Source organism: Montipora foliosa, chromosome 2, assembly GCF_036669935.1.
Source record: "Montipora foliosa isolate CH-2021 chromosome 2, ASM3666993v2, whole genome shotgun sequence".
Taxonomy (NCBI): Eukaryota; Metazoa; Cnidaria; class Anthozoa; order Scleractinia; family Acroporidae; genus Montipora; species Montipora foliosa.
The window spans coordinates 52,612,022-52,637,021 of NC_090870.1; the positions used below are offsets into that span (position 1 = coordinate 52,612,022).

General features: G+C 40.8%; 1 protein-coding gene across 2 annotated transcripts in view; it reads right to left on the minus strand.

Moving 5' to 3' along the window:
* Nucleotides 1-25,000, minus strand: part of LOC137993535 (E3 ubiquitin-protein ligase rnf213-alpha-like) — a 191,815-nt gene that overhangs the window by 124,653 nt on the left and 42,162 nt on the right. For both annotated transcript variants that reach the window (XM_068839453.1, XM_068839454.1), the window contains exons 7-12: nt 18,305-18,564; nt 17,882-18,103; nt 14,058-14,247; nt 13,821-13,882; nt 13,432-13,717; nt 5,144-5,239 (exon numbers count right to left, since the gene is read on the minus strand). In XM_068839453.1, coding sequence (XP_068695554.1) covers nt 5,144-5,239; nt 13,432-13,717; nt 13,821-13,882; nt 14,058-14,247; nt 17,882-18,103; nt 18,305-18,564 — 1,116 coding nt within the window. The remainder of the gene's footprint in view (nt 1-5,143; nt 5,240-13,431; nt 13,718-13,820; nt 13,883-14,057; nt 14,248-17,881; nt 18,104-18,304; nt 18,565-25,000) is intronic.

Sequence of the window (25,000 nt, forward strand, 5' to 3'; positions counted from 1 at the left end):
TCGCTTGCTTCCACTGTTGATTTACCGTTTCTTCTTCTTCACTATCTTGCTCGTCTATGTTACCCAAGAATTTGGTTTTATCAACGGAGTTGATAATGTAAATTGGCCACCGTACAGAGATTCTAAAAGCTGACGTTTCGAGCGTTAGCCCTTCGTCAGAGCGAATCGAGGGATTATGGGTTACGTGTAGTTTTTATAGTAGAGTAGGAGCTACGCTATTGGTGGTAACATGGCAAAGTGAAAAATAGGAATATATTAGTTAAATGAAAAGCGTTCGTTAATACCGTGAGGATTAAGGGTGCCGATTTGAAAGATGAATTTTTGTTCCAGATTCTTGTCATTCTTCTTGAGAAGAATGACAAGGATGCATCCAAGCCAGTCGCTCGCCATTTCAATCTGCCTAACCACTCCAAAAAACACATGGCTATCTGCGGCCTTTCCCTACATCTAGGTACGACGGAAAGCCGCAAGAATCTGGAACAAAAATTCATCTTTCAAATCGGCACCCTTAATCCTCACGGTATTAACGAACGCTTTTCATTTAACTAATATATTCCTATTTTTCACTTTGCCATGTTACCACCAATAGCGTAGCTCCTACTCTACTATAAAAACTACACGTAACCCATAATCCCTCGATTCGCTCTGACGAAGGGCTAACGCTCGAAACGTCAGCTTTTAGAATCTCTGTACGGTGGCCAATTTACATTATCAACTCCGTTGATAAAACCAAATTTTTGTATACTACTTCCCCACCGACGCAGCACCACAGTTTCTTTAGAAACTACCCCTTCATTCATATGTTACCCAAGGTTTAGAACCTGTTCCTCAGCTGTAGGACAAAGGCATTTTTTTTGTCCTAGGGTCTTGTAGTCTACTTATGTCATATTTAGGGGTGGTGTTTTTATTTTACCCAGCTACTCTAAGTTTCAGTCTCACCTTTGCAGTCACCAGATGATGATCACTGCTTGCATCAGCCCCTCTTCTTACTCTTACGTCAAGCAGCGAGCGGCGCTACATGCTGTTAACCATGAGATAGTCTATTTGGTTTTCATCCCGCCCATTTAGGGATGTCCAAGTGAGTTTGTTAGGAAAGAAACTACCCCCTTCATTCATTTGTTCTTCAACCGCTGCGACTAGGAAACTTGTGTTCTAGTATTTTTAAATCCTCAGATTTTTCAACACTTAGCAACAATTTAGCTTTCTGTTTAGCCACTCTCGTATTCGCCAAAACTAGGTTTTGTAGTCACAGCAATTTCACCGGCCGTTGACTCAATTCTAAAGTCATTCCTAAAGGTTTTCGCTCAAACTTTCATGCTTCTACATTCTCTCACTCTAATTAATATCTTCACCAAATTCGATGCGCTGAAAATTATTTTTCGCGTAATATTATAAGGACTACAATCAGAGGTATGTGCCAAAAACGAAATGTACTTGACAGACAAATTCTTCAGTGCCGCTCTGAACTTTAGTTACAATTCCAGAAAATCTTCCGCTTACTGACTCAAAAAAAAAAAAACTGTTCACAGTAAGGGCCTAAATTTTGCCCCTATTACCAAACGCACCAATGAATTTTCTATTAAGCAAGATGTTGAAAAATTCCTTTGCCGCATTCACTTAAAAGCCTTTTTCCATGACAAAGAGGATGATTCAGACAATTCGGACAAAGATATTTCAAGTTCGCAAATCTAAATGGACTCCACCAGAGGGACAATTTGTCTCTTTAGATTTTTTCATCTAAAAATGCCGTCACGACATTCAAAAACTTAAATTCAATCGTAACACTACATTTTCCAATCTTTCCTTGGAAGAGTGGGCGGCGCTTAAAAATCGTAGTAAACGCAATGACAAGTCGAGAAAGATCTCACCTTCACAAATCAAACCTTGTCAAAGACACCATTCAGAATCTTATAGCCAGTCAAGAATTGTCGGACACTGCCACTAATCTCATCATCACCACCCCTGGAACTTCGTGCATTTACTTCTTGCCAAAAGTTCAAAAACCTAACAACCCAGGTCGCCCTATCCTGTAGTTGCCCTACCGAACTCACTTCTGGCTACTTAGACAGAATTATGACGTCTATCGTCAAATCTTTGCCATCGCACATTCAAGACAGTACACACGCTCTAGAAATTTTCCGCGATTTCAATTTCTCCGGCCAAGACAAGCATATTTTCACCATGGACATTACATCTCTATACACAGTCATTCCCAATAGCGAAGGTCTTAAAGCACTTAAACACTTTTTCGATCAACGCACTGTCGAAGAACCAAGCTCGGAAACGCTATTCCGCCTTGCCGAAAAAGTTTAAGCTTAACTGTTTTTCATTCGCCGGCAGCTATTACAAACAAATTAATTGTGTAGCGAAGGGGAAAAAATGGGACCTAGCTATGCCAATCTTTTTGAAGAATATGTTGAACACCAACTATATTTTTTTTAATCAGTACAACAGCCCCAAACCTGAACTCTACGGCCATTACATTGACGACTGCATTGACGCTATTTCAGAGAAGAACTGGATAAGTTTATAACCTCCGTCAATTCCTTTCATCCGGCTCTTAAACATACCTGGGAAATTTCGGAAACTTCATTGGCTTCCCTAGATATCAAAGTTTCTATCAGTGGCAACGTGTTATGTACCAGTGTGCACTACAAACCCACAGATTCTCACAGTTGTTTGTTGTATTCATCGTTACATCCATCACATGTCAAGAACTCCATTTCTTATTCTCTATTTCTTAGACTTTGACGTCTATGTAGTGATGACTCCGATTTTCCAACAAATCAGAGGAGATGTGCCAGGTCTTCAAAAAATGTGGCTATCCTGTCTCTGTGGTCAAAGCGGGCCATCATTGCGCCCAACAATTTGATTGACAGTCAGCACTACAAACGTCACAAAAGGATAAGAATGACAGCATTCCATTCACCCTCACTTTCCATCATCATAATCACGCAGTCAAAAGTATCACTCTTAATAACTTTAAATTACTCCAAAATGATCCCGAGAGTGGTAGATTCCCTTTGGACCCTCCACTAATTTCATTCAAACGCGACAAAAATGTAGGCAACTTTTTAGTTAGAAGCGTAGTTAAAACTAACGAGCAACCCGGCATCTTCAAATGCGTGCGCTTACAATGCAAAACTTGTGATTCCCCGGTTTTGCACTGTGTACCCCTACTGCGTATAATTTCCTGCGTCATTGGCGCGCACATAAGTTCGCACACATTGATAAATCGGCGGATTTTCATTGACGCCGAGCTTAATCCTTCAAGGAATGGTTATTTTCTCCTGAACGAGCACGGTGACCCCCTCTTTTGAATGGTGTTATGTACTCGCAAATAGGTACACAGAAAACATATTTTAAGGAGAAATAAAGTTGGCCAGTAGAAGTTACAGTGTTTAATTTATATATAAATGACGAGAAAACTGCATTTGGAGCCAGACACTGAGTGTGAGGTGATGATGTAGCGGTTCTATTTGCTTACATTTTTTTTGTAAATGGAGCAATTTGAAATCACTTTTCTGGAAGATGTTGCCGCGGACAAATATGTAGGCTCAATTTTTCAGTAATATTCAGTAGCTTTTGCTACATAACAAGAATTTTTCCGGTTGATCCAGTTTTGAACGCCTCTCGCGTAATTAGAAAAAAAAATCCTTAAAATAAAGGGCATGCACCGCATCTTTTTACTGCATTTTTAAAATGTCCTGTGCATGAATATCAATTTTGTCAAGTTTGGCAGAAATCTGGATAGTACGTCATTTTCAAGGGAATTACCTTAAGACTAGCAAAATATCTGGATCTATTCGATCTGTTAAGATCACCGATCGTTTCACATGTACCTCTCTCTGCAAATGTCATTTTTATTGCATAAACATACGTTATCCAATAAATTATACATTAATGATGAAATGGTATATGAAATGAATCATATATGAACTGCGGATATGAAATCAAGTGAACCTATGATCTTCGCAGTTATGAACGCAATTTTTACAATTGCTTAGAGAAGCCTGAAAAATTCAGGACTTCAACGGGGTTTGAACCCGTGACCTCGCGATTTTTGTGAGGAATGAATCAATGATGAAATGGTATATGAAATGAATCATATATGAACTGCGTTCATAAGTGGGAAGATCATAGCTTGACTAGAATTCATATCCGCAGTTCATATAATTATGATTCATTTCATATACCATTTCATCATTGATTCATTCCTCACGGGACCATTAGAACCCACAAATGACCAGCTCCCAACGTCATTGGCTTCATAGCTCAGGTGGTTAGAGCGTCGCACCGGAATCGCGAGGTCACGGGTTCAAACTCCGTTGAAGTCCTGAATTTTTCAGGCTTCTCTACGCAATTGTAAAAATTGCGTTCATAACTGCGAAGATCATAGCTTCACTTGATTTCATATCCGCAGTTCATATATGATTCATTTCATATACCGTTTCATCATTGATTCATTCCTCACGGGACCATTAGAACCCACAAATAACCAGCTCCCAACGTCAGTGGCTTCATAGCTCGGTTGGTTAGAGCGTCACACCGGAATCGCGAGGTCACAGGTTTAAACCCCATTGAAGTCCTGAATTTTTCAGGCTTCTCTACGCAATTGTAAAAATTGCGTTCATAACTGCGAAGATCATAGCTTCACTTGAAATTATACATTGACGAGACGGGTAGACGACTAGGCGACCGATTCCGCGAACACCTTCACAATGTTGAGAAGAGTGACAAGGATGCATCTAAGCCAGTCGCTCGTCATTCTAATCTGACTAACCACTCCAAACAACACACGGCTATCTACTTCCAGAAATATATTTACAGTTTCTCCATTGAGTAATTTAAATAGCTGATGAAGTGCACAACTTTACCGCTGGCAGTTACATAAATATATTTTTAAATTTATTTCTTTATTTATCTATTTATCGCTTATTTATTTATCAATTATTTATTTGATTTTCTTTTCTTCAATCACTACCAGCCACCAGCTTCCAAAAGCTGATTATTATAAATTCATGCATGTCGGATCATACAGCAGAATATACTCGTGTAGTAAACACGAATGGAGAATAGACTGCCTTGTCGTCGGCGAGTACAAGGTTCGGTTATAAGTTTTGATAAATAGATTACTCTTTACCCGTGACGCCCACTTGACAAATTGCTCCGTTAACTGTGTCCGGTACCCTTGAATTCCTTGGAATCCATTTGCAGCACCAAGGAGCTTACTCCAGACCTGCATAAAAGAGATCAATAAAACGTTCAGGATAAAAGGAATAAGGTTGAATTTGCAGGATTTTGATACGTTACAGATGCAATACGAGGGGAAAATATGAATGGGCATTCGAGATGCCGAGCCCTACTCGAGCAACTGTAAATCGCATACAGATCTCCCGAGGTGTTGCAAATGAATAAGTAAAACCAAAGTCAAGCACTTTTATTCCGACTTTGTACTACTTAAAGCTATCGTCGTGTGGGGTCGTGTGTGTTAAGAACGCCAACTGCAAGGAGACTGGCAGTTGGTCATTTCAGAAAGCGAGGTGGAGTTGAATGCGAGACAAGCGAAAAAAACGCCACCTGAAGGGTGTTAAAAATATAATGTGCTTATTAATTAGTGTGCGTCATAGAGCACTAATTGTGTAAGGAATCAATCTTTCTCAGCTGCAGTAAAAATAAACACTTGAACCCACTTAGTCTGATTTCTTTCCCAAAACTGGTGCCAAGACCCGACTTGAAACATGCCTAAAGAACTATCACGACTGAGAGGAGTGAGAAGAGCATATAAAGGTCACGTAACGCAGGATATAAACAAGGCCGAACGTCTTATGAGCGCTGAAGATGACAAATCAGCAGAGCTAACAGCGATCTTCGTATCTCCAGAAGAGAAAACGAAATCACAGCTCTAGACTCAAGTATCGTACACTTGTTAGAATCAGAAGACGAAATAGCGAGAGTTGTGGAAGAAACGCTTACGCTTCAGGACAGAGTATCAGTGATCAAGACAAGGATTACAAAATACATCCAAAACAAGAATCCACCGGTAAGATCAAACCAAAATGCATCGCACGCTCCATCAACCAGCAAAAAGCACGTCAATTTACCCAAAATGACACTCAAAACCTTTCACGGGGATCCTCTTGAATGGCAAACGTTCTGGGATAGTTTTAGCGCCACAATTCATGAAAACGATGAATTATCAAACATCCAGAAGATGTCTTATCTTAACGGAATTCTAAAAGACGAAGCTGCGCGCGCGATTGCCGGATTGCCAATGACGTCGGACAATTACATTAGGGAGCTTAAGCACGCGCGTTTTTGAGACGCGGACGGCAACCGGAAGAGAGCATTTAGCGTGCCAGGACAGTGGTGTCTCCCAGATTTTTATACTAATCATCTCTAATGGGGAAAATATACTCAGCAATGTAAATGTGGTTGTGTAAAAACAAGTTAAAAGTGAAAACAGCTTACTTCCGGTTGCCGTTCGCGTCTCAAAAACGCGCGTGCTTAAGCTCCCTATTAAAGCAACAGAACTTCTAAAAGAACGTTTTGGGCAAAAGCAAGTTCTAATAAACGCACACATGGAATCGCTTATAAATGTCCCTTCACCTACGAATAACACAACTAACCTAAGAGAATTTTATGATACATGTGAATCCAATACACGTGGTCTAGAAGCACTAGATGTAAAGGCGGACTCCTACGGAAACCTTCTAATTCCAATTCTATTGAAGAAAATACCGGAAGAATTAACGCGCCTCATCTTCAGAGCTAACCCATCCGCGGACAAATGTCGAACTAAGAACGGAACTACGGAAGGAAATAGAAACGCGCGAAAGAAGTCATACAGCAGCAACAAGCGAAAGAACTCTATCAGAGGACGAGGTTCTAGTCCCAACAACAGGCACCTTTTTTTCCCACCACGGACCAAGGCGCTTGCAAAGTCAACTACCAAACCAAAAGAAAAAAACTGCTTATATTGCAACGGCTCACACAGATCTGAAAAATGCGACAAACTAAAAACCGTTGAGGAAAGGCTTGCATTCTTGCAACAACATAAAAGGTGCTTCAATTGCGCCGGTTTCAAGCATTCGTCAAACCGATGTAAATCGAAAGGGAGGTGTCTAAAATGCAAAAGAAAGCATCACACTTCAATATGTAAAGATGGTGACCAACACACGACCGAATTGAAACACGACAAGTCAACACAAGAAGGTGACCACAAGCCAGTTCACTTAGGCACAACTTATGCAGTCCTGGCCAACTGCTAGATTAAAAGGAAATACTGCACAGCTCACAGTTCGAGCCATGTTCGATACAGGATCACAAAGAACATTTATAACCAAAAATCTAAAAGAGAAACTCGAGTTGAAATCGACACGAAAGGAAAACATAAATCTCTTAACATTCGGTTCCTCTAACAGCGTCAAAAAATCGCTAGATGTCGTCACGATACACGTTCTGACAGATAAACAACAGATACAGCTCAATGCACTAGTAACACAAACTATCTGTCCCCCATTCCCCGTCACAATTGGCCGCGTCAAATTACCGTCTGAGTTACAGGGATTGCATCTTGCCGACCCGCTGAATTCCAAGAATGATCTAAACGTCGATATTCTCATCAGCAACGACAACTTCGCAAAATTAATCACAGGAAACATGAAAAAATCTGAGGATGACTGTTTGATCACCACAGAAAGCAAAATGGGATGGCTAATATCCGGCCCTATCTCGAAAGAACTTGAAAGCGATCATACAAACGCAATGCTATCGCTCGAAATACACCAAGACGAAGGAGAAAAACTAGACGAGATTTTAACTAAGTTCTGGGAGATAAACTCGGTTCCCAAAACCAATAAAGATAACGGTAACGCCGTTCACGCAAAGTTTTACAAATCTATACAATTTAACAAGGACTCTGGCAGGTATACAGTAACGCTTCCATGGCGGGACACTGCAGAGGATCTACCGTCCAACTTTGCACCCTCAAAGAAGACATTAGTTAACCTTCAATGCAGTCTAAACAAACGAAATCCAGAACTAATCAGCAAATATGACGAGCAACTGCAAAGCCAAGTGAAACAAGGATTTATCGAAGTCGTAAACGACCCATCAATACACTCAGGAAAATTGCACTATATACCACATTTCCCCGTGTTCAAGACAGATAGCTCGACCACAAAAATGCGTATAGTCTACGATGCGTCCGCGAAGAAGTCACCCACAGCATTAAGTCTCAATGATTGCCTACATACAGGCCCCAATCTAATGCAGGAACTGTCTAAAATACTGTTGACTTTCCGAATTAACCAGATAGCTTTCACCGCAGACATAGAAAAAGCTTTCTTGCAAATTGAACTAAACGAAGAAGACAGAGATGCTACAAGGTTTCTGTGGCTCAAGGATCCAACCCTACCAGTTAACCATCCAGACAATATAATAACGTACAGGTTCCGTGTGGTATTATTCGGTGCAGCACCATCACCATTCCTTTTAAATGCAACCATTCAATACCACCTAAACAGAAAGAATGACTGGATATCTAACGACCTCAAAACCTCCATTTATATGGATAACGTATTATCGGGAACGAGTACCCCTCAACAGGCGATAGAGTACTACACATCGTCAAGACAATGACTTCAAAGAGGCTGGTATGAATCTCAGACAATGGACCAGCAATGACGACACCATGAACAAGATAGCATCCCAAGACGGAGCGTGTGCAGAAGCCGTTACCAAGGTCTTGGGACTGGTCTGGAATTCTAATACCGACACATTATCACTATTGCTAGATAAGCTAATTCAAGAAATCCACGCGCTACAATCCACAACCAAACGTTCCGTATTAAGTCTATCTTCTAAACTGTTTGATCCACTCGGTTTTGTTGAACCAGTTTCAGCAAAAGGTAAAATAATGATGCAAGAACTATGGAAGATGAAAATACCATGGGATACGGAACTCCCACAAAACTACAGAGAAAAATGGTTAAAATGGCTAAGTGAAATCAAAGAACTCACTTCCTTACTAATTCCTAGACAATACCTCACTAACGATAACGAAAAGGCACAACTTCACATCTTCTGCGACAGCAGTCAGCTAGCGTACGGAGCGGTAGCTTACCTCAGAGGAACAACAACCAACACCTGCAGCTTTGTCATGTCAAAAAGCAAGGTAGCCCCTCTCAAACAACACACTCTGCCAAGACTAGAATTGCTTGCTGCCTTACTGGGAGCTGAACTATGGGAATTCCTATCACAGACCTTACAACCCAAGATGATAATAACAGAATACTACATGTGGAGTGATTCTCAAATCGTATTAGCATGGATAAAATCCTCCAAACCCCTTCAACAACAATTTATTCAGACTCGAGTCGCGAAGATTAAAGACAAGACCAGTAGTTCCCATTGGGAATATTGCCCTACAGCTTCTAATCCAGGGGACCTATTGACCAGAGGAATGGACAGTCGAACATTTCTCTCTAAAACGACAAGTTGGTTTAAGGGTCCTTCATGGTTACCCAAAGAAAAAACGGAGTGGCCAGAGATACGACAAAGATACAAGAACAAGAACACGAAGAAACCGAAAGTGCGCAAACAATTTCCTACCTCGCGACAAAAGCCAAGAGTTCAAATCTCGTAAATGTAATCGACATTGCTAAATATGGTACACTAACTAAAGCAATACGAGTTACAGCTACTGTCATGAAGTTCATCAGCCGACTAAGAAAGGGACCTGAACTCGAAACTCAGATTACAAGCTCAGACATGAAAAAGGCCCTAGCTGCATTGATACGAGCTGTTCAACAATCCGCGTATAGCGGGATTATAACCCAACTTCAGACAAACAGAATGACGAGCCTTCCACCTTTAGTCGGTCAGCTTGGTCTCTACATAGATGAACAAAAATTGTTACGTTGTCGCGGTCGACTGAAATACGCACCACTACAAGGCAATACCAAATACCCAATTCTCATACCGAAAGACACATACTTAGCTGAACTCATCATGAGAGCAACCCACTTGATGCTCATGCATGCTGGAGTCCGTGAAACACTTACCCAGTTACGGCAGACCTATTGGATCCTGAAAGGACGACAGCTTGTGAAACGAACCTTACATCAATGTGTGACATGCAAGAAAGCAGAGGGAAGACCTTTTCGATCGGTCAACTTTCCACCACTACCACAGCCAAGGGTCACCGGATCCCAACCTTTTCAAGTGACAGGAGTTGATTATGCAGGCCCCTTGTATGTCCGCAAAAATAAAACAGAAACCTCTAAATGTTATGTTTGTCTATTCACATGTGCAGCCATTCGAGCTGTACATCTGGAACTCGTAGAAGACAAAACCGCAAACGCATTTCTTAAAGCATTCACAAGATTTATAAGTAGAAGAGGAGTACCAGAGTGTATCATCTCCGACAACGCCCAAACTTTCCAAGCAAGTTCAAAAGTACTACAACCTCTAAAAACTCAAATACTTAAGGAAGCAGAGTGTCAGAAATTCCTTGCAAACCACGGTATAAAATGGAATTTATCACGGAAAGAGCGCCGTGGTGGGGAGGGTTTTATGAAAGAATGATTGGATTGATGAAGCGAAGACTAAAGAAAACGATCGGAAGAGCCTCCCTAAATGCAGTAGAGCTTGCAACAATGCTTACTGAAATCGAAGCAACACTGAACAGCCGACCTCTTACATACACCTATGGTGATATCGATGATGGTCCACCCCTGACGCCATCACACTTTTTATGTGGTCACAGATTGTTGGCACTTCCCTGCCCAGAATCAACAGAGTAAGATCCTGAATACTTACCAAACGATTTGACGCCAAATGAATTTACAAAGAAATTCAGATATCACCAATGGCTTATGCAGATGTTCTGGAGGCAGTGGAGAAACGAATACCTTACTAGCCTTGTGAACATCATTGGACGAGGAGAGCGAGTTATAACCAAAAAATCAAAGTTGGAGACATGGTTTTGATACATGATGACACGTCACGCAATCATCTTGGTTCCATCATAAAAATACATCGTGCAAAAGATGATCTGATAAGAGCAGTGTCATTGCGTGTGAGCAATGGCAGAGAATTGTCAAGACCAATTGAAAAGTTATATCCACTACAGATACATTCAGATGAAAAGGAAGAGTTGACTAAGCAGACATCACTAAACAAAGAGCATGAAATTTGTCTCGATAAGCAAACCCGTCCTAAGCGAGCAGCAGCGCAAGTTGCAGCTCAGAAAATCAAGAACCTGTCCCATTAATGTTTCCTAAAAACCGTACCTATTTTCTTCTAAGATATCTATGACAGTCATCTCATCTCGGCCGCCCGGGAGGGTGTTAAAAATATAATGTGCTTATTAATTAGTGTGCGTCATAGAGCACTAATTCTGTAAGGAATCAATCTTTCTCAGCTGCAGTAAAAATAAACACTTGAACCCAGTTAGTCTGATTTCTTTCCCAAAAAAGGGGAAAGCGGGATTTGCACACGTGACACCTGCATGAGAATCAGTGTCCTAACTACCCCTGTTCTGTGTAAGTTGTGGTACATTAAGAACTATTCCGTATATAAGGATGCGGTTTTTTGGGAAAATCGGAAAACGGATTCTTGAATCCAAAAACGGATCATGAATCCAAAGTATCCACACTCGAGGAGGATACTTCGAATCAAATCTAAATCCGGATTTTTGAGATTCACCTCTTCAGCGTTTTCTTAGGATAGGATCTGAATAAAAATTTTTGACAAGCGGCAAAATGATACACAACAGCTACCGTGTATGACACTTTCGCCCAAATGTTTTTCTAGCGCCGTACTTACCGTCCGATCGAAGATACGAATAGGTCAAAAATAAAATCTGAATAAAAATTTTTGACAAGCGGCAAAATGATACACAACAGCTACCGTGTATGACACTTTCGCCCAAATGTTTTTCTAGCGCCGTACTTACCGGCCGATCGAAGACACGAATAGGTCAAAAATAGTTGGGTTTCCTGCAAATTCCACACCAGAAATTACACTAAAAGTTTCTTGACAACAATAATATTGTTAGCACCATTCATACAGCTAAATGTAAACTGCAAAAATACCCTCTGTATTCGATTGGTGCCTTAGCACGCATAATTTTCTTCATTTCTTTTTATCGATCGCTAAGGTTTTTTTTTTCTGTTCGGGTTGAATTTTCATTGAAGAATTTCTCCAAAACAAACTAGTTAACAGCAATTTTTTTTCTTTTGTTTGTTTGTTTTTCAAATTGCACGCAACTCTGGGTTTCTTTTTTCGAATTTTGCGTTTTTTTGAAGCCCAAAAATCCATTTGATCTGAGATTGCAAATCTGTTTTTGGATTTTCCCAAAAAAAAAGCACCCTAAGGGTCTCTTCACATGGAGGTGAGAGATCCCGGGAAGGTGAGGTACCCCGCCTCGGTGGGGTAACCAATCTCTCCATACAATTTCTCTTTTTTTTCTTGGTTGTGTTCACATGAGGGTACCTCACCGAGGCGGCTTGCCCAGTCAGCCGGGCCGGGTAACCTGCTAAGGGGGGTGAATTTTCTCCATGTGAATGCTGAATGGGGGTACCCCGCAACACAATATTGCATGTCAAGGCTCCCTTTTTTTGACTAAGGGTAGGCGAGGTACCTCTCCTACCTGGGGCCTCCCAGCTCCATGTGAACAGGCCCAAAAAGTCATTCTATAATTTAGATACTTTTTAACTGTTCAAAAGGTATACACCTGACCTGAATACTGCATTTCCATTGGCTGTCACCATTTCAACCACTTTCTGAATTTTACAATCCGTCTGAAAAGTGAACTCTTAGGCCTAATTTATACGTTGCCCTATCATCGAATTTAATTCAGACGAAATTAAATTCCAATTAAATTAGTTCTTCCGTCGACGTTAATTGTGCTGTGGTTTCACGCGTTAATGCGTCGAGTTGTGGTCGAATTTATTTCTCAGCTGGAATGCAATAAACCTGGTCAGAGGTGCAAATTAAAACTGTACGAAAGCAATGTACGCGACGATGGTGCAACCGATAAACTGATGACGTTTTAAAGATATTTTATCCGTCTTCTTAAGACGGATAAAGCGTCTAAAACAAGTTTAATTTAAGGGCCATTTAACAGACGAATTGAACTTGTTTTAGATGTCGCTCTATCGTCGAATTTCATTTAAAGTAGGACCTAGAATTAAGCGACGTATAAACTAGGCCTTAATGAAAGAAATGCTAGAAAATTTCCTTGGTTTCAAAAGTCCTAGCGTATCATTAGCATAGACGGCAAATTAAATTACAGCAAATAAAAACAAAACGGGAAACTGGTTATCATTTGTTTTCATTAACATTGAAACCATGTTCTTCTTGCGCGCCTCTGGGAACCAGACGATGGAGAAATATTTAGTTACGAAACTGAGTAAATCATACTTGAAGCTCCCGTTCTATGTCGGCTTTGTCCATCTCAGATTGAAATTCGTCATCAATTTTCTTGCCAAGGCTCTCTAAAAGTCTGCTAGTGATGTTTCCTTTCAAAGATTCTCTTTCTTGAGACTGGTTTTTTTCACTTTCTCCGAACTTGTGGATGCTTAAAAATAACAGCTGTATTGATAGGCAGAGGGTTTCCACATCGCTAAGGAGATTAATACTTTTGATGCACTTCGTGGTCAGCTTCAAACACACATCAACTGTGAATTCTGTGATCTCCATGGGGTATCTGTCGGGAAAAGACTTTTTATCACACATCTCATCCTTCACTAGTATGTGAATAGCATGCAGTCTGTGATATACATAGAAATAGAACCTCCCAACATGCTCACCTATCTTGTTTCGGCTCCAAAATAATGATCATGGCGTTCATACACTCCTCGACAATCTTCACCTAGCACATAAAAAAAAACAAACCATAAGATCGACAGGGAATTTCTTAAAACATAACGAATGAACACAAATGGCGAAACGATAAAAGGCAAATACTAATTGCAAGTGTTTTAAGAAGAGCAAATCATGAATGGCTAAAATGACAACGGTTCTCAATCACTTATTTATTTCCTAACCATTTCCTTTGACGTCAGACTTTCAGGGAAGAATGATACCAAAGCGATGCAGATATCGGAAACGTGAAATATTCCAGTGGAAACAAACTCACTGAGCCTCCAAACGGGAATGGCATGCAAAAAAGTCCTCTTAAAGAGACGATCAACTTCAAAAGCTGATTCCAGGAGAGGCCACATTTGAGAGAAATCCCTGAAAATACAAAAAAAAGTAAAGAAATTAGGTTTTCTTTCGATACTTTCTTTGGTTGAGCTTTTGTCTTCATGTCGCTAATTTTCATGTTTATAGTGTTGTTTACGGCAGGGGGTGTGCCCGAGCGGTTACTGAGGGCAAATTTGATTGTAGATGTAGATTATACAAGAATTCTTAAGGGATAAACAAGGTTTACACTGGGATTGTAAAAGTCCTGGTCTAAACCACAGTTTCGCAATAAGTTTCCATTATTTAGACAAAGTTCAGCTTCGTCAAGGGTTACACGGGGTTTAGACAACTATGGACAACTATGGGGAAAAATTACAGATACTCATTGTTGGAAAAGATCTCTTACCAGGTAAACGTACATGCCAATCATTACGTTAACGAGGTCATGATTGTATATTACCACGCATTCGCACAGAGCGCTTTAAGCGTTGCTTTGTAAATAGATATCTTTTAAAATTTATGTAGTTTAATTCCTTTAGGTAAAATCGTATTTTTTACAGAGTATCCCTTTTTTTGCATTCTAAACTCGCACGTATGTCTGCAAGTGTTTGTTTTAATTCATGGATTAATAAATATTCATCATAATCATCACCATTAGCCAGCAATTAAACAACAAAGCAAGCTAACCCTCTTTATGGGCAGTTTAAGCCATTTCACTTTTGCCTCACTTCACAAAGGCATAAGTGAAAGGGCAAGATACAGACGACTACGTCAATGGGGCATTCATCTTACTGCGACTTCAAAAAATGTAACTTAAGGAGGCTCCCTAGATTTTTAGGGCCGCGCGCAAGCTGGGCACTAGTATGATATGGGGCATAAAGCCAAAATTGCGCTCGTTTTTTTAATTTTTGTGACGTCAGTGTGACCAAATCTGTAAAATTGCTAATTTTCTCGAGTTCCCTTAGGTAATTTGTTTTTTTGAAAATTGGCTCAGTTCTAACATACAGTTCCTATCAAATACCAAAAATGTGTCAGAATCTGTCAGGGCTAATCGACTATATTAAGAAAAAAATGACAAATTACAGAATACTGGCAAAACCGTCTAAACGACCTTGACTTTTTACCACTTCGAAATATCAGGCAATATCATTTCCATAATGTGGCAAAGAATAAAAAAAATTCACCGAAGAAAAGAATAAGTATTAAGAAATTTAGGTCAAAAATAAGAATGTCTGCCTGTCAATAGATGCAATGTCGCCATGGTAACGGCCATAATCGAACCATTGACACCAAAAATATAAGCCTTATTATATCGGTACCCATACTGGTAAATCTCTACAGGTAAAACTTTAAGAGGAATTAACTACGTTTCCTTTTTTAACTTGTGCCCTGAAGTAGGGGTATTCGCAAAATAATACTCTAGGGAGCCACCTTAAGGGACAGGCCTAATCCTCTTGAAGAGTACAATGATGACGATCACAGACGCTTTCGCTTTCGTAAGCAATAGGTCCCCCCATGTCACCCATGCAACAAGTCCTCATCGCATTACGCTTCTAGGTAGACTTTTTTTACAAATAGAAGTTTTTTACAAATTGTCCGCCAATCATTATACTTTTCACTTTTTAACTTGATAATGGCGTAAGGGTGGGCAGGCACGAGGGTTCATGTTGCAGGGACAAGGTGCAGCAACAAAAAGGCGTGTAGTACACACTGAGGCGAGATGCATTAGGATCGAGTACCGGGGACATGTAGCAGAGATAAAATCAAAACATTTGCACACACATGAAAATGTTGCGGGTACGTATTTCGGGGATATGTTGCAGCAACATTTGTTTGCGCAAATGTTGTGATTTTGTCTCTGCTACATGTCGCCAGTACACGTCCCTGCTACATGTCGCCGCAGTGTGCACTACACAGGTTTTTTCTTGCTGCAACATGTCCCTGCAACATGACCCCTCATGTCTGCCACCTTTATGTAGCGCCAAAACGTCGTTCGCGTTTTTAAATGTATTTTATAAACCTTTTAGCGTTTAACCTCTTCATCAATTCATTTTTTAAATCTCAAAAAGGCAAAGTTCTATGAGTGAGTTCTGTGAGTGTTTGTCGCACTCTTCCCATCTTTAAATCAATTCTCTTCCAACATGCTCAAAGTGCCTTCAAATCCCTGTGATTTCCACTCGGGTTTACTGTGTTATAGCGATCTAAAATTGCATTCCATACCGTAAATCTTTTTTCTTTAACGTACTCCCTTTATCGTAATTCTTGTTCTTAATCTCTTGAAACTGTTGCCCTAGTTCTGAAATGAGTTACTGCGTTTTCCTCCTCGTAAAAATTTGTTGTCCTGCTTTTTCTTATTGGCATTCTCAGCTCCACGCAAATTAATCAAATGAATTTATATGTAATTTGTAATGCATGCTGAAGGTACCACCACAGCAGGACTTGCAAAAGCACCATTTAACCATGGACCTCGTGAAATTCGGTTCGTCTGCGTCTTAATAATGGGAATTAAATCAAGTTTAGGCGTGGTTTATGAATAACTCATCTAAGCCGTGGGCAGTCTTAACCCTTTCTTTCCCGTAAGTGCCAACGACACATACAGATTTTACTCTGTCTAACACCAGACGATTATACTCGTCCATGGGGAACCCCTTGGGAATGAAAGGATTAAGCCAGACCTACCCTACACTTCGCATAAAATAATTGGCCCTAGGCTGCCTGCTGCACGACGTAAGTCATTTTCGTAAATGGTCTAGGTAAGTGTAGTCCTGAAAAGAGCTGTTTGAGATGACAGTGACGTTTCGACAACCTGAACAGACGTAATCTTCAGAGTCAAGTGATTTGTGTAACATCAGTAGATACTATAAGAACTCCGGTCGTAGATGTCATTGGTCAATTTATTCGTGTTGTTATTGGTCGACTGTCAGTTGAGCCTAGATGTAATTGGCTGGGAAGACTAAGCAGTGATTGGTGCGTTTCGATCCAGCTGTAGGTCTAGGGTCTGTACGTTTATCGTAGAATACGTTGGGCAGTACTGTGACAGAGTAAATCAGTGTGTTATTTGTCTGTTGTTGATGTCGTCGATGAGTCGTTTGTAGGGTGCGGCAGGTTGTAGGCATCGGTTTAGTGGTGTCTGTTCTAAGTTAGTTCCAATACGTAAGTCATTTTCGGTTTGCGTATTTTGAGATATTTTTTTTCCCATTAACACAAATTACATTTTGTGTTAATGCTAATACAAACAATTGTTTGGGCCATGGTCGTCCCACATTTGACTGAAAGGAAGATTTCAAGGATATTTTTGCCTGCTCCAACTATAAAATCTGGCAATGTATATTGATGGTGTTCATAGTGGAATTACTTTCAGTTTTTGTATAGCGTTGTTGTTAGGGTTACGTTGGCTAGCTAAAAAGTACAGAAATCGATTGTACTTAATTAACCCTTTTACTGCCGAGGGCTTCCCCATTGACAAGTAAAATCGTCTGGCGTTAGACAGAGTAGAATCGATTGTACTTAATTAACCCTTTTACTGCCGAGGGCTTCCCCATTGACGAGTAAAATCGTCTGGCGTTAGACAGAGTAAAAAAGTGTCAATTTGCATTTTTTGGCGGTGAAAGGGCTAAAAATAGTCATATGGGCTTTGCACCACAACATTAATATTCCTTCTCTATGGAGAAGATAAATTTCTTACTGCTTAGCCGTCGCAGATCGTTGAAATTCTGTAATGCAGAGCTTCTCGGCTCCCCACCAGGCCATGGTATTTGGCCATCCAGCCATGTCTGGTTCCTGAAAGGGTTTTGACTCGTCTCTTAGGAAATGTAGTATTGGTACCGCCAAAAGCCACTCTGGATGGGATCCCCAGGCTTGCTTTATTAGAAGATTACAAAGATTCTCAATTGCATCAGCTGCATATCTAATAAAATAGTTATACTGTCATGATCACTAATTACTGAGACTTGGAGAAAATAATACCCTGAAGAAGGTGTGAAAATATATTGATAACTAGGATGCAAAACCCAAGGTAGGGCGAAAGGAATCATAAGGAATAACAAATTCTAAATTCCATTTCATTTTCCACGAGCCACAAAGGCAAACTGCAGTTGGAAATACTCACTTTCTGAGATCATCGCTAAATTCACCTAGGACAGCCTCGTAAAGAGAACACTTTTTCTCCGTTAGGTCGGCATCAAGTGCTAAGCATCTCAACAGTAAGATGATTTCTTCTCTTTTCAAGTCGATCTTGTACTTTTCCACAATCAAAATAATGGCTAGTGATGACACAACTGCAGATGTGTGTTGCCTTGAGCCAGCATTGCAGTTCTTCAAAACTTGAAAGTTTGCATGCATCTTCCGTTTGAAATAGTCAATTAATGCCTTGAAGGTATAGAAACACAAGAAAAATAAAATGTAGGGCCACCTAGTCGGTCCTTTAGGTAATATAATTTTTTTTTATGGAATCAAAAACGGTTGTCAACCGTGTCTTTCACCTCTGCAACCTGGGTTCAACCCTGGCCTCGAGGTCATATGTGGGCTGAGTTTCAGTCGATCTCAATCTGACTCCGAGGGTTTTCTCCGAGTTCTCTGATATTTCTCCCTCATTAAAATCGAGTCTCAGTTAATAATATCCAAGAGGATACCCTCAAAAGGGATAACCTCTGGTATCTCTCCCTTCCATTGTGTTAAATGAATAAAGTTTCGTCTCTCTCTCTCTCTCTCTCTCTCTCTCTCTCTCTCTCTCTCTCTCTCTCTCTCTCTCTCTCTCTCTCTCTCTCTCTTTCTAGCTTAAGCATCATTTGACATGCACTCACAAAGTATATTGGTCCTTACCCCCTTCCCCCCCCCCCCCCATACCAATGTTAATAATATTTTTAACAAACATTAGAATTGCGGGAGGGGGAAAGTAAGAAGAATTTAATCATAATAAATAACAATAAACTTTATCCCACAGACAAATTAGAGCGTCACATTTTCCCAACGAGTTTTGTCCAAGATTGTAGCTCGCTCGTATGCCAACAAAGCATTAGCTCTATGGCCCGTTCTCTCTCGAATCAATTTCCTTCCCACTTTATTTTGGAACAATCTCTTTTATCAGATAAAACACTCCTGCTTGTGTATTAAATAGTAAACAATGAACGTTTTGTCAGACGGTCTGTTACTTGTGTAAAAAATGTGATAGCCGGAAAATTTAGCAACTCTAGAAGAGAGCCCTTGGATCAGTATATTGTGATAAAAGTAGTGCATATGACGAACTGCTTGTCAGAGCTAAACTCCCTTAACTCCTGAACAGAAGGCTTCCGGAGATAGCAATGATAATGTACAAAAAAAAAGTATAAATTATGCCCTAGTGATATATTTATAAGTTATAACCTGAGAAATTCGGATAATTTTATGATTCCCATAAGAAATATTAACACCTATGGCAAACAAAGTATTCAATATATTGGTGCTGTAATATGGTCCACACTAAGAGTTGTGAAACACTTGCTTCTTTTAAGAACCTGGTGAGAAAAGTGCACATTGAGAGCCTCCTAAGAACTGACACCCGTAAGAACTGCCATCTGTGTGACTCTCAGGGCAATTTATGGGGTGGGCAGGGTTTTCGAGTTTGTTTATTTTTGTTTGATTTTTTTACCTAGTTATGTAGTTAGGTGTTCACAATTAGTTTACAGTCGGTGTAAGCTAGGCTTTTGACACATATAAGTCTGATGATGATGATGATGATGACAGTGAAAACGTATGCCATATGGATCACTATTTAGCCAACTTGGGGCGTCGAACGTAACCCAAGAGGCCCTAAGGCTAACAACTCTGTAACTAGTATAATATACAATATATAATAAATAAACTAAAATTGCTAAAAATTTCTCTCTTCACTCTTCTGCTATCCTCAAGACATCACTTTCAGTGTGCGGGTAATGTTCAGGATGTGCGAGATGCATCCGGAGTAGAATCTCTCCTCCTTGAGCCCCGAACAGTTCCCTCATAGCCTCGTCTACCTCATTGGACCACCCTCCTAGGACATCTATGATGATGTTACACTGCCGAATGTCATATCCTGGGAACTGGTGCTTGAGTTCCCAGCGTAGGGGGCTATACTTGATGATGATGATGATGATGATCACTATTATTATTTGCAGTCTACACGTATGGATGCTCTAACATTAAAAGTACATAGGGTGCAGAGCGTACCCTATGTCCTTTTACGGAACATAAGTCTCTAGGAAAAGAGGCGTTTTAAAATGATCAAATACATTAAAAAAAATAAATTAAAGGGAAATACAATCCTTGAAATTCTCTAATACTCTTTAATTCCTAAAGTTCGTAAAATTATTTTGACAGTGGCCTTTAAGGCCCGCGCTACGTTAAGCGAACTTGAGATAATAGCTTCCAGCATCCTTCTCAGGACTTTCTTTCCTCTAGTGCCCACAAGTTTCTTTGTTGTCTTCTCTAATTCTTCAGACCAACCGCCAGCACATCAATCACTAGGTTGCATTGTTCCACGACATAGCCAGGGTACTGCTTCCTTAACTCCCAGCGCAGTGGAGCATACTTTTCCGTCTTCTCCCTCTCCTTCTTCCTACGGTCATCATCGTCATCATCATCATCATCATCATTATTCAATTCGATTCTCTCCAGTTGTTCCACTGGGTAATGTTTATTGTCTTAGCAACTCCCCTTGGCTTAGAGACACAACACTTTCCGTAACAGGTGAGCAATTCCAAGGATGGCCGATAATTGTACACTTTTTAGGAAGTAAGGTAAATCTAGCTTGCCAAACCGACCCAGGTCTTTGCACCTTTTGATATGCTTCCAAGAGCACCAATCACAATAGGTATTATTGTGACTTTCGAGGCTCCATGAATCCTTCTGATTTCAAATGCTAGTTCCTGGTACTTTTCAACCTTCTCCTCTTCAGTTCTGGTGATGTTCTGGTCCCTGGCACAGTTATGTCAATAAGTCTCCATTTCTATGTGTCTTCATGCACTAGAATACTATCTGGCCGATTATGTTTCAGCACTTTGTCTGTGTAGATAGTCATGTCCCAGGTAATCCTCACCAGGGCCACCTTGTAGTGGCGCTTCCTATACTCTCTCTAGGCAAGCTTCTTGCATCCACTGACAATGTGTTGTACTAGTACTGTTTCAGTGGCATCTCCACACAATCTACACAGTGGTGTCTCTGAGGTTTTATCTATGCTGCACTTGATTGAGTTTGTTCTTAAAGCTTGTTCCTGAGCAGCAAGAATCAAACCTTCTGTCTCCTTTTTTAAGAATCCATCCCTGAGCCATCTCCAAGACTCCTCTCCAGCTTCATCTGATATTTGTTGGACAAATGCACCTTTTAGGACTTTCTCCTTCCAGTTTTTAACTTTCTCGTCTTTCCTCCTCCTCTCATAGTCCTGCAGACTCCCTTCAACAATCACTTTCTCCTTCAACGCAGCTTGAAGCATCCACTCTGTGCTCTCTCTTAGGTAGCCATGAGGGGATTTCCTCCCCCTTCTTACAAACTCCTCGCTGCCGATCAGTCCTCTTCCACCTTCCTTTCTTGGGAGGTACAGCCTCGCAACATTTCTCCTGGTGTGCAGACAGCCATTCATTGCCAATATCTTCCTAGTTCTTCTTTCCATGTCGGCTACCTCCTCCATCCAGTCCACAATCTCCGCACTGTAGCGTACTACACCTACAGCCCAGGTGTTGATGCTATCGATCAAATTTCCTCCATTGAGTTTTGATCTACAAATGTTCTTGACTCTTCTGATATACTCCAATGTTATCTTGCCTTTCATCTTGGTGTTGAGAGTCTGGTCCAACTGTAAGATGCCAAGGTATTTGTAGCCTTCCTCCTCTATTTCCCCGATATGCTGGTCGTCGGGTAGTTCTATTCCGCTACTGCCAACTTGTCTTCCTCTTCTCATTTCCAGGAAAGCACACTTGTCTAGCCCAAAAGACATCTTAATGTCTTGCGAGAAGATCCTTACTACCTGAACAAGTGAGTCTAGCTGATCTTTGCTAGCTCCGTACAGCTTCAGATCATCCATGAATAGTAGGTGGTTAACGGGCTTCATGTCCTTTGCCAGTTTGTATCCAGCCATCATTTTTCGTAGTACTAGGGTCAAGGGTAACATGGTCACTATAAACAGTAATGGTGACAAGGAGTCACCTTGAAAAATTCCTCTCCTAATGTCCACCTGCCCGAGGGCCATTCCTCCTGATGTCAATACTGTCTTCCAGTTCACCATGCTGTTGCTGATTATAGAGATCATATTCTTGGCAGCCCCAACCATCTCCAGACATTTCAGGATCCATGAATGCGGCACAGTATCATATGCCTTCTTGTAGCCTATCCAAGCCATTGACAAGTTTATCAACCTTCTCCGGCAGTTCTTCAGGATTGTCTTGTCTACAAGCAATTGATCTTTACTTCCTCGGGATCCCTTCCTGCACTCCTTCTGTTCATCTGTTAGCAGTCAATTCCTTTCCAAGTGGTGGTATAACTTCTCTCCCATAACTCCTGTCAAGAGCTTCCACATCATGGGTAGGCAGGCAATAGGGCGGTAGTTGCTGGCCTGGGCACTCTTCGCTGTGTCCTTTTGTATCAAAACTGTGCTTCCCCTGACCATCCACTCTGGTACATTCCCTTGAAATATACAGTCTTGCATGCATTCTTGCAATCTAGAGTGCAATCCCGTCAGTTTCTTAAACCAGAACCCCTGAACAAGATCGGGGCCAGCTGCCTTCCAGTTTGCCATCTTGCTCACTCCATTTCTAATATCCTCCACAGTGATGCTGATATCTTCTTGCACCTCTATTGTACTGAGCTCCACCTCTACACCCTCAAGCCAAGATGCTCTCTCATTGTGACCGACTTCCTACGACGAGATCTTGCTCCAGAAGGAGGTTGCTTCTGCGGGATCAGGTAACACCGTTTCTCCTCGTTCCTTTCCATCTAGTTTTTTGTAGAACAGCTTCTTATTGGTTCTAAATAGGTGGTTCTGTTTGAACTGTTGACATCTCTCGTCGTATCTTTTGATCTTAACTCCACTTGCCTTGATCCTCTCTTTCAACATGCCTGAGACATACAAAGTGCCCCTTTCCTCAAGATGATACTTTCTGTTCAACGTTTCCCTCTCTCTTTGTTTCAGCCTCATGTTTCCTTTTCGGACCTCCTCAATCTTGCTCAGGTCTTTTCGTCAAGTTTCGATATTCCCCTTAATCTTTCTCTTCCAGAATGGCTCTTCAGTTCTTCTCCCTTTCCTCCCTTTTATCATTCCCATTCTTTCTGTAGTAACATATGCAGCTGCATAAATTAAAGAATTCAGTTCAGTGAAGTTGTCCGTCTGAATCCTTTTGACGGCTCCATTGATTTTTCCAACTTCTGCTTTCACCTTCGTTCTTTCGCATGACTTCAGTGATGGTAATCCTATTCTCTGTTATAGTTGTATAATTTCTAGGATCCTATCCCAAAGGGCTTCCAGTTCCTGGCTGACCTCTTCTTGTAATTCTTCAGCAATGAAAACTCTGGGTTCGTCTTCACGTTGGTGTTCTTCTTGGGTATCAGATGTTGTTGCATGGTCTGGTGCATCTGTGGTAGGAAGCCCCGTAGTTTCAGTCTCCTAATATTCATAGTCTGGTGTATCTGTTGCATGGAGCTCTGTACATTACATAGTTTCAATCTCCTGATGTTCATGTCTTACTCGCATGGCTATTTCCTCTTGCTCCAACGTCTCTAGCCACTTCTTGTTCTTAATCTGGCGTATTTGATCAGTCAATATCTGCTCGGTGACTTCTGCTTGTTCGTTGTTGATGTTATGGGCTTTCCATAGGTAACAATTATTTTCTGTACCCTCGCCTCTCTGGTTCACTCCTGATGTAACATTCAAACAACCGTTTGTTATCCTCCTTTGACCCTCCTAATCTCTTCTATAGTTGTTCAGCAGTAGCAGGATGACGACCCTGCCAGCGCTGCTGATCCACAGGACACTTGCCGGACGCGACACCTTCACTACAAGCTCAAGTCCCGTTGACGTCGTTAGTGTGAAATTCAATATTTGACATTCTCTCATCAAATGAGGTTGTTGTAACCCTAAAAAGGGTGGCTTTTGGGCTGTTGGCACTTGCCAAAGGTGCCACCCAAGACTCTAGTGGGCGGGAGCATCCATATTCCAGTGGTAGGCCAAGGCACCCACCTGTTCTACCCCAGTGCCCCATCATTATCATTATCATTATCATTATTATCACTGCAGAAATTTTTAGAAACAACACAACACTTTTTTAAAATTTAAAAACATGTTTCAACAGAAACTTCTCTCATCTTCAGTTTAAATTACAAAGTACAGAGTTGAATATATAGTGTGAGCCAAAATGCTAATTAACTATAAGAACAAAAGGAAACATGACAATGTAAAATGTTACAAAGAAAGTTTTAAATTAACATGATAAAGCTGATGATTAAGTGTAGGTTTCTTCCATTGAATATGAATGCCTTCTTTTATCTTAAGTTGTGAGGTGGTAGAAGGGTGACCTAGGATGCTAAAACAGTCATTAGAGCACAAAGTGCGGCAATGCTCAGAATTTTGTAAATGTTTAAAAATGTGCGACGGCTTATCACTGAAAGTGTGCTGACGTGCGTGCGTGGAAAAATGCCGGGTAGTTTCGCCAAACATTTTGGTTCACACTATATATTCAACTCTGTACTTTGTCATTTAAACTGAAGATGAGAGAAGTTTCTGTCGAAACATGTTTTTAAATTTTAAAAAAGTGTTGTGTTGTTTCTAAAAATTTCGATATGTCTGCTACTATCCAGACCTTTT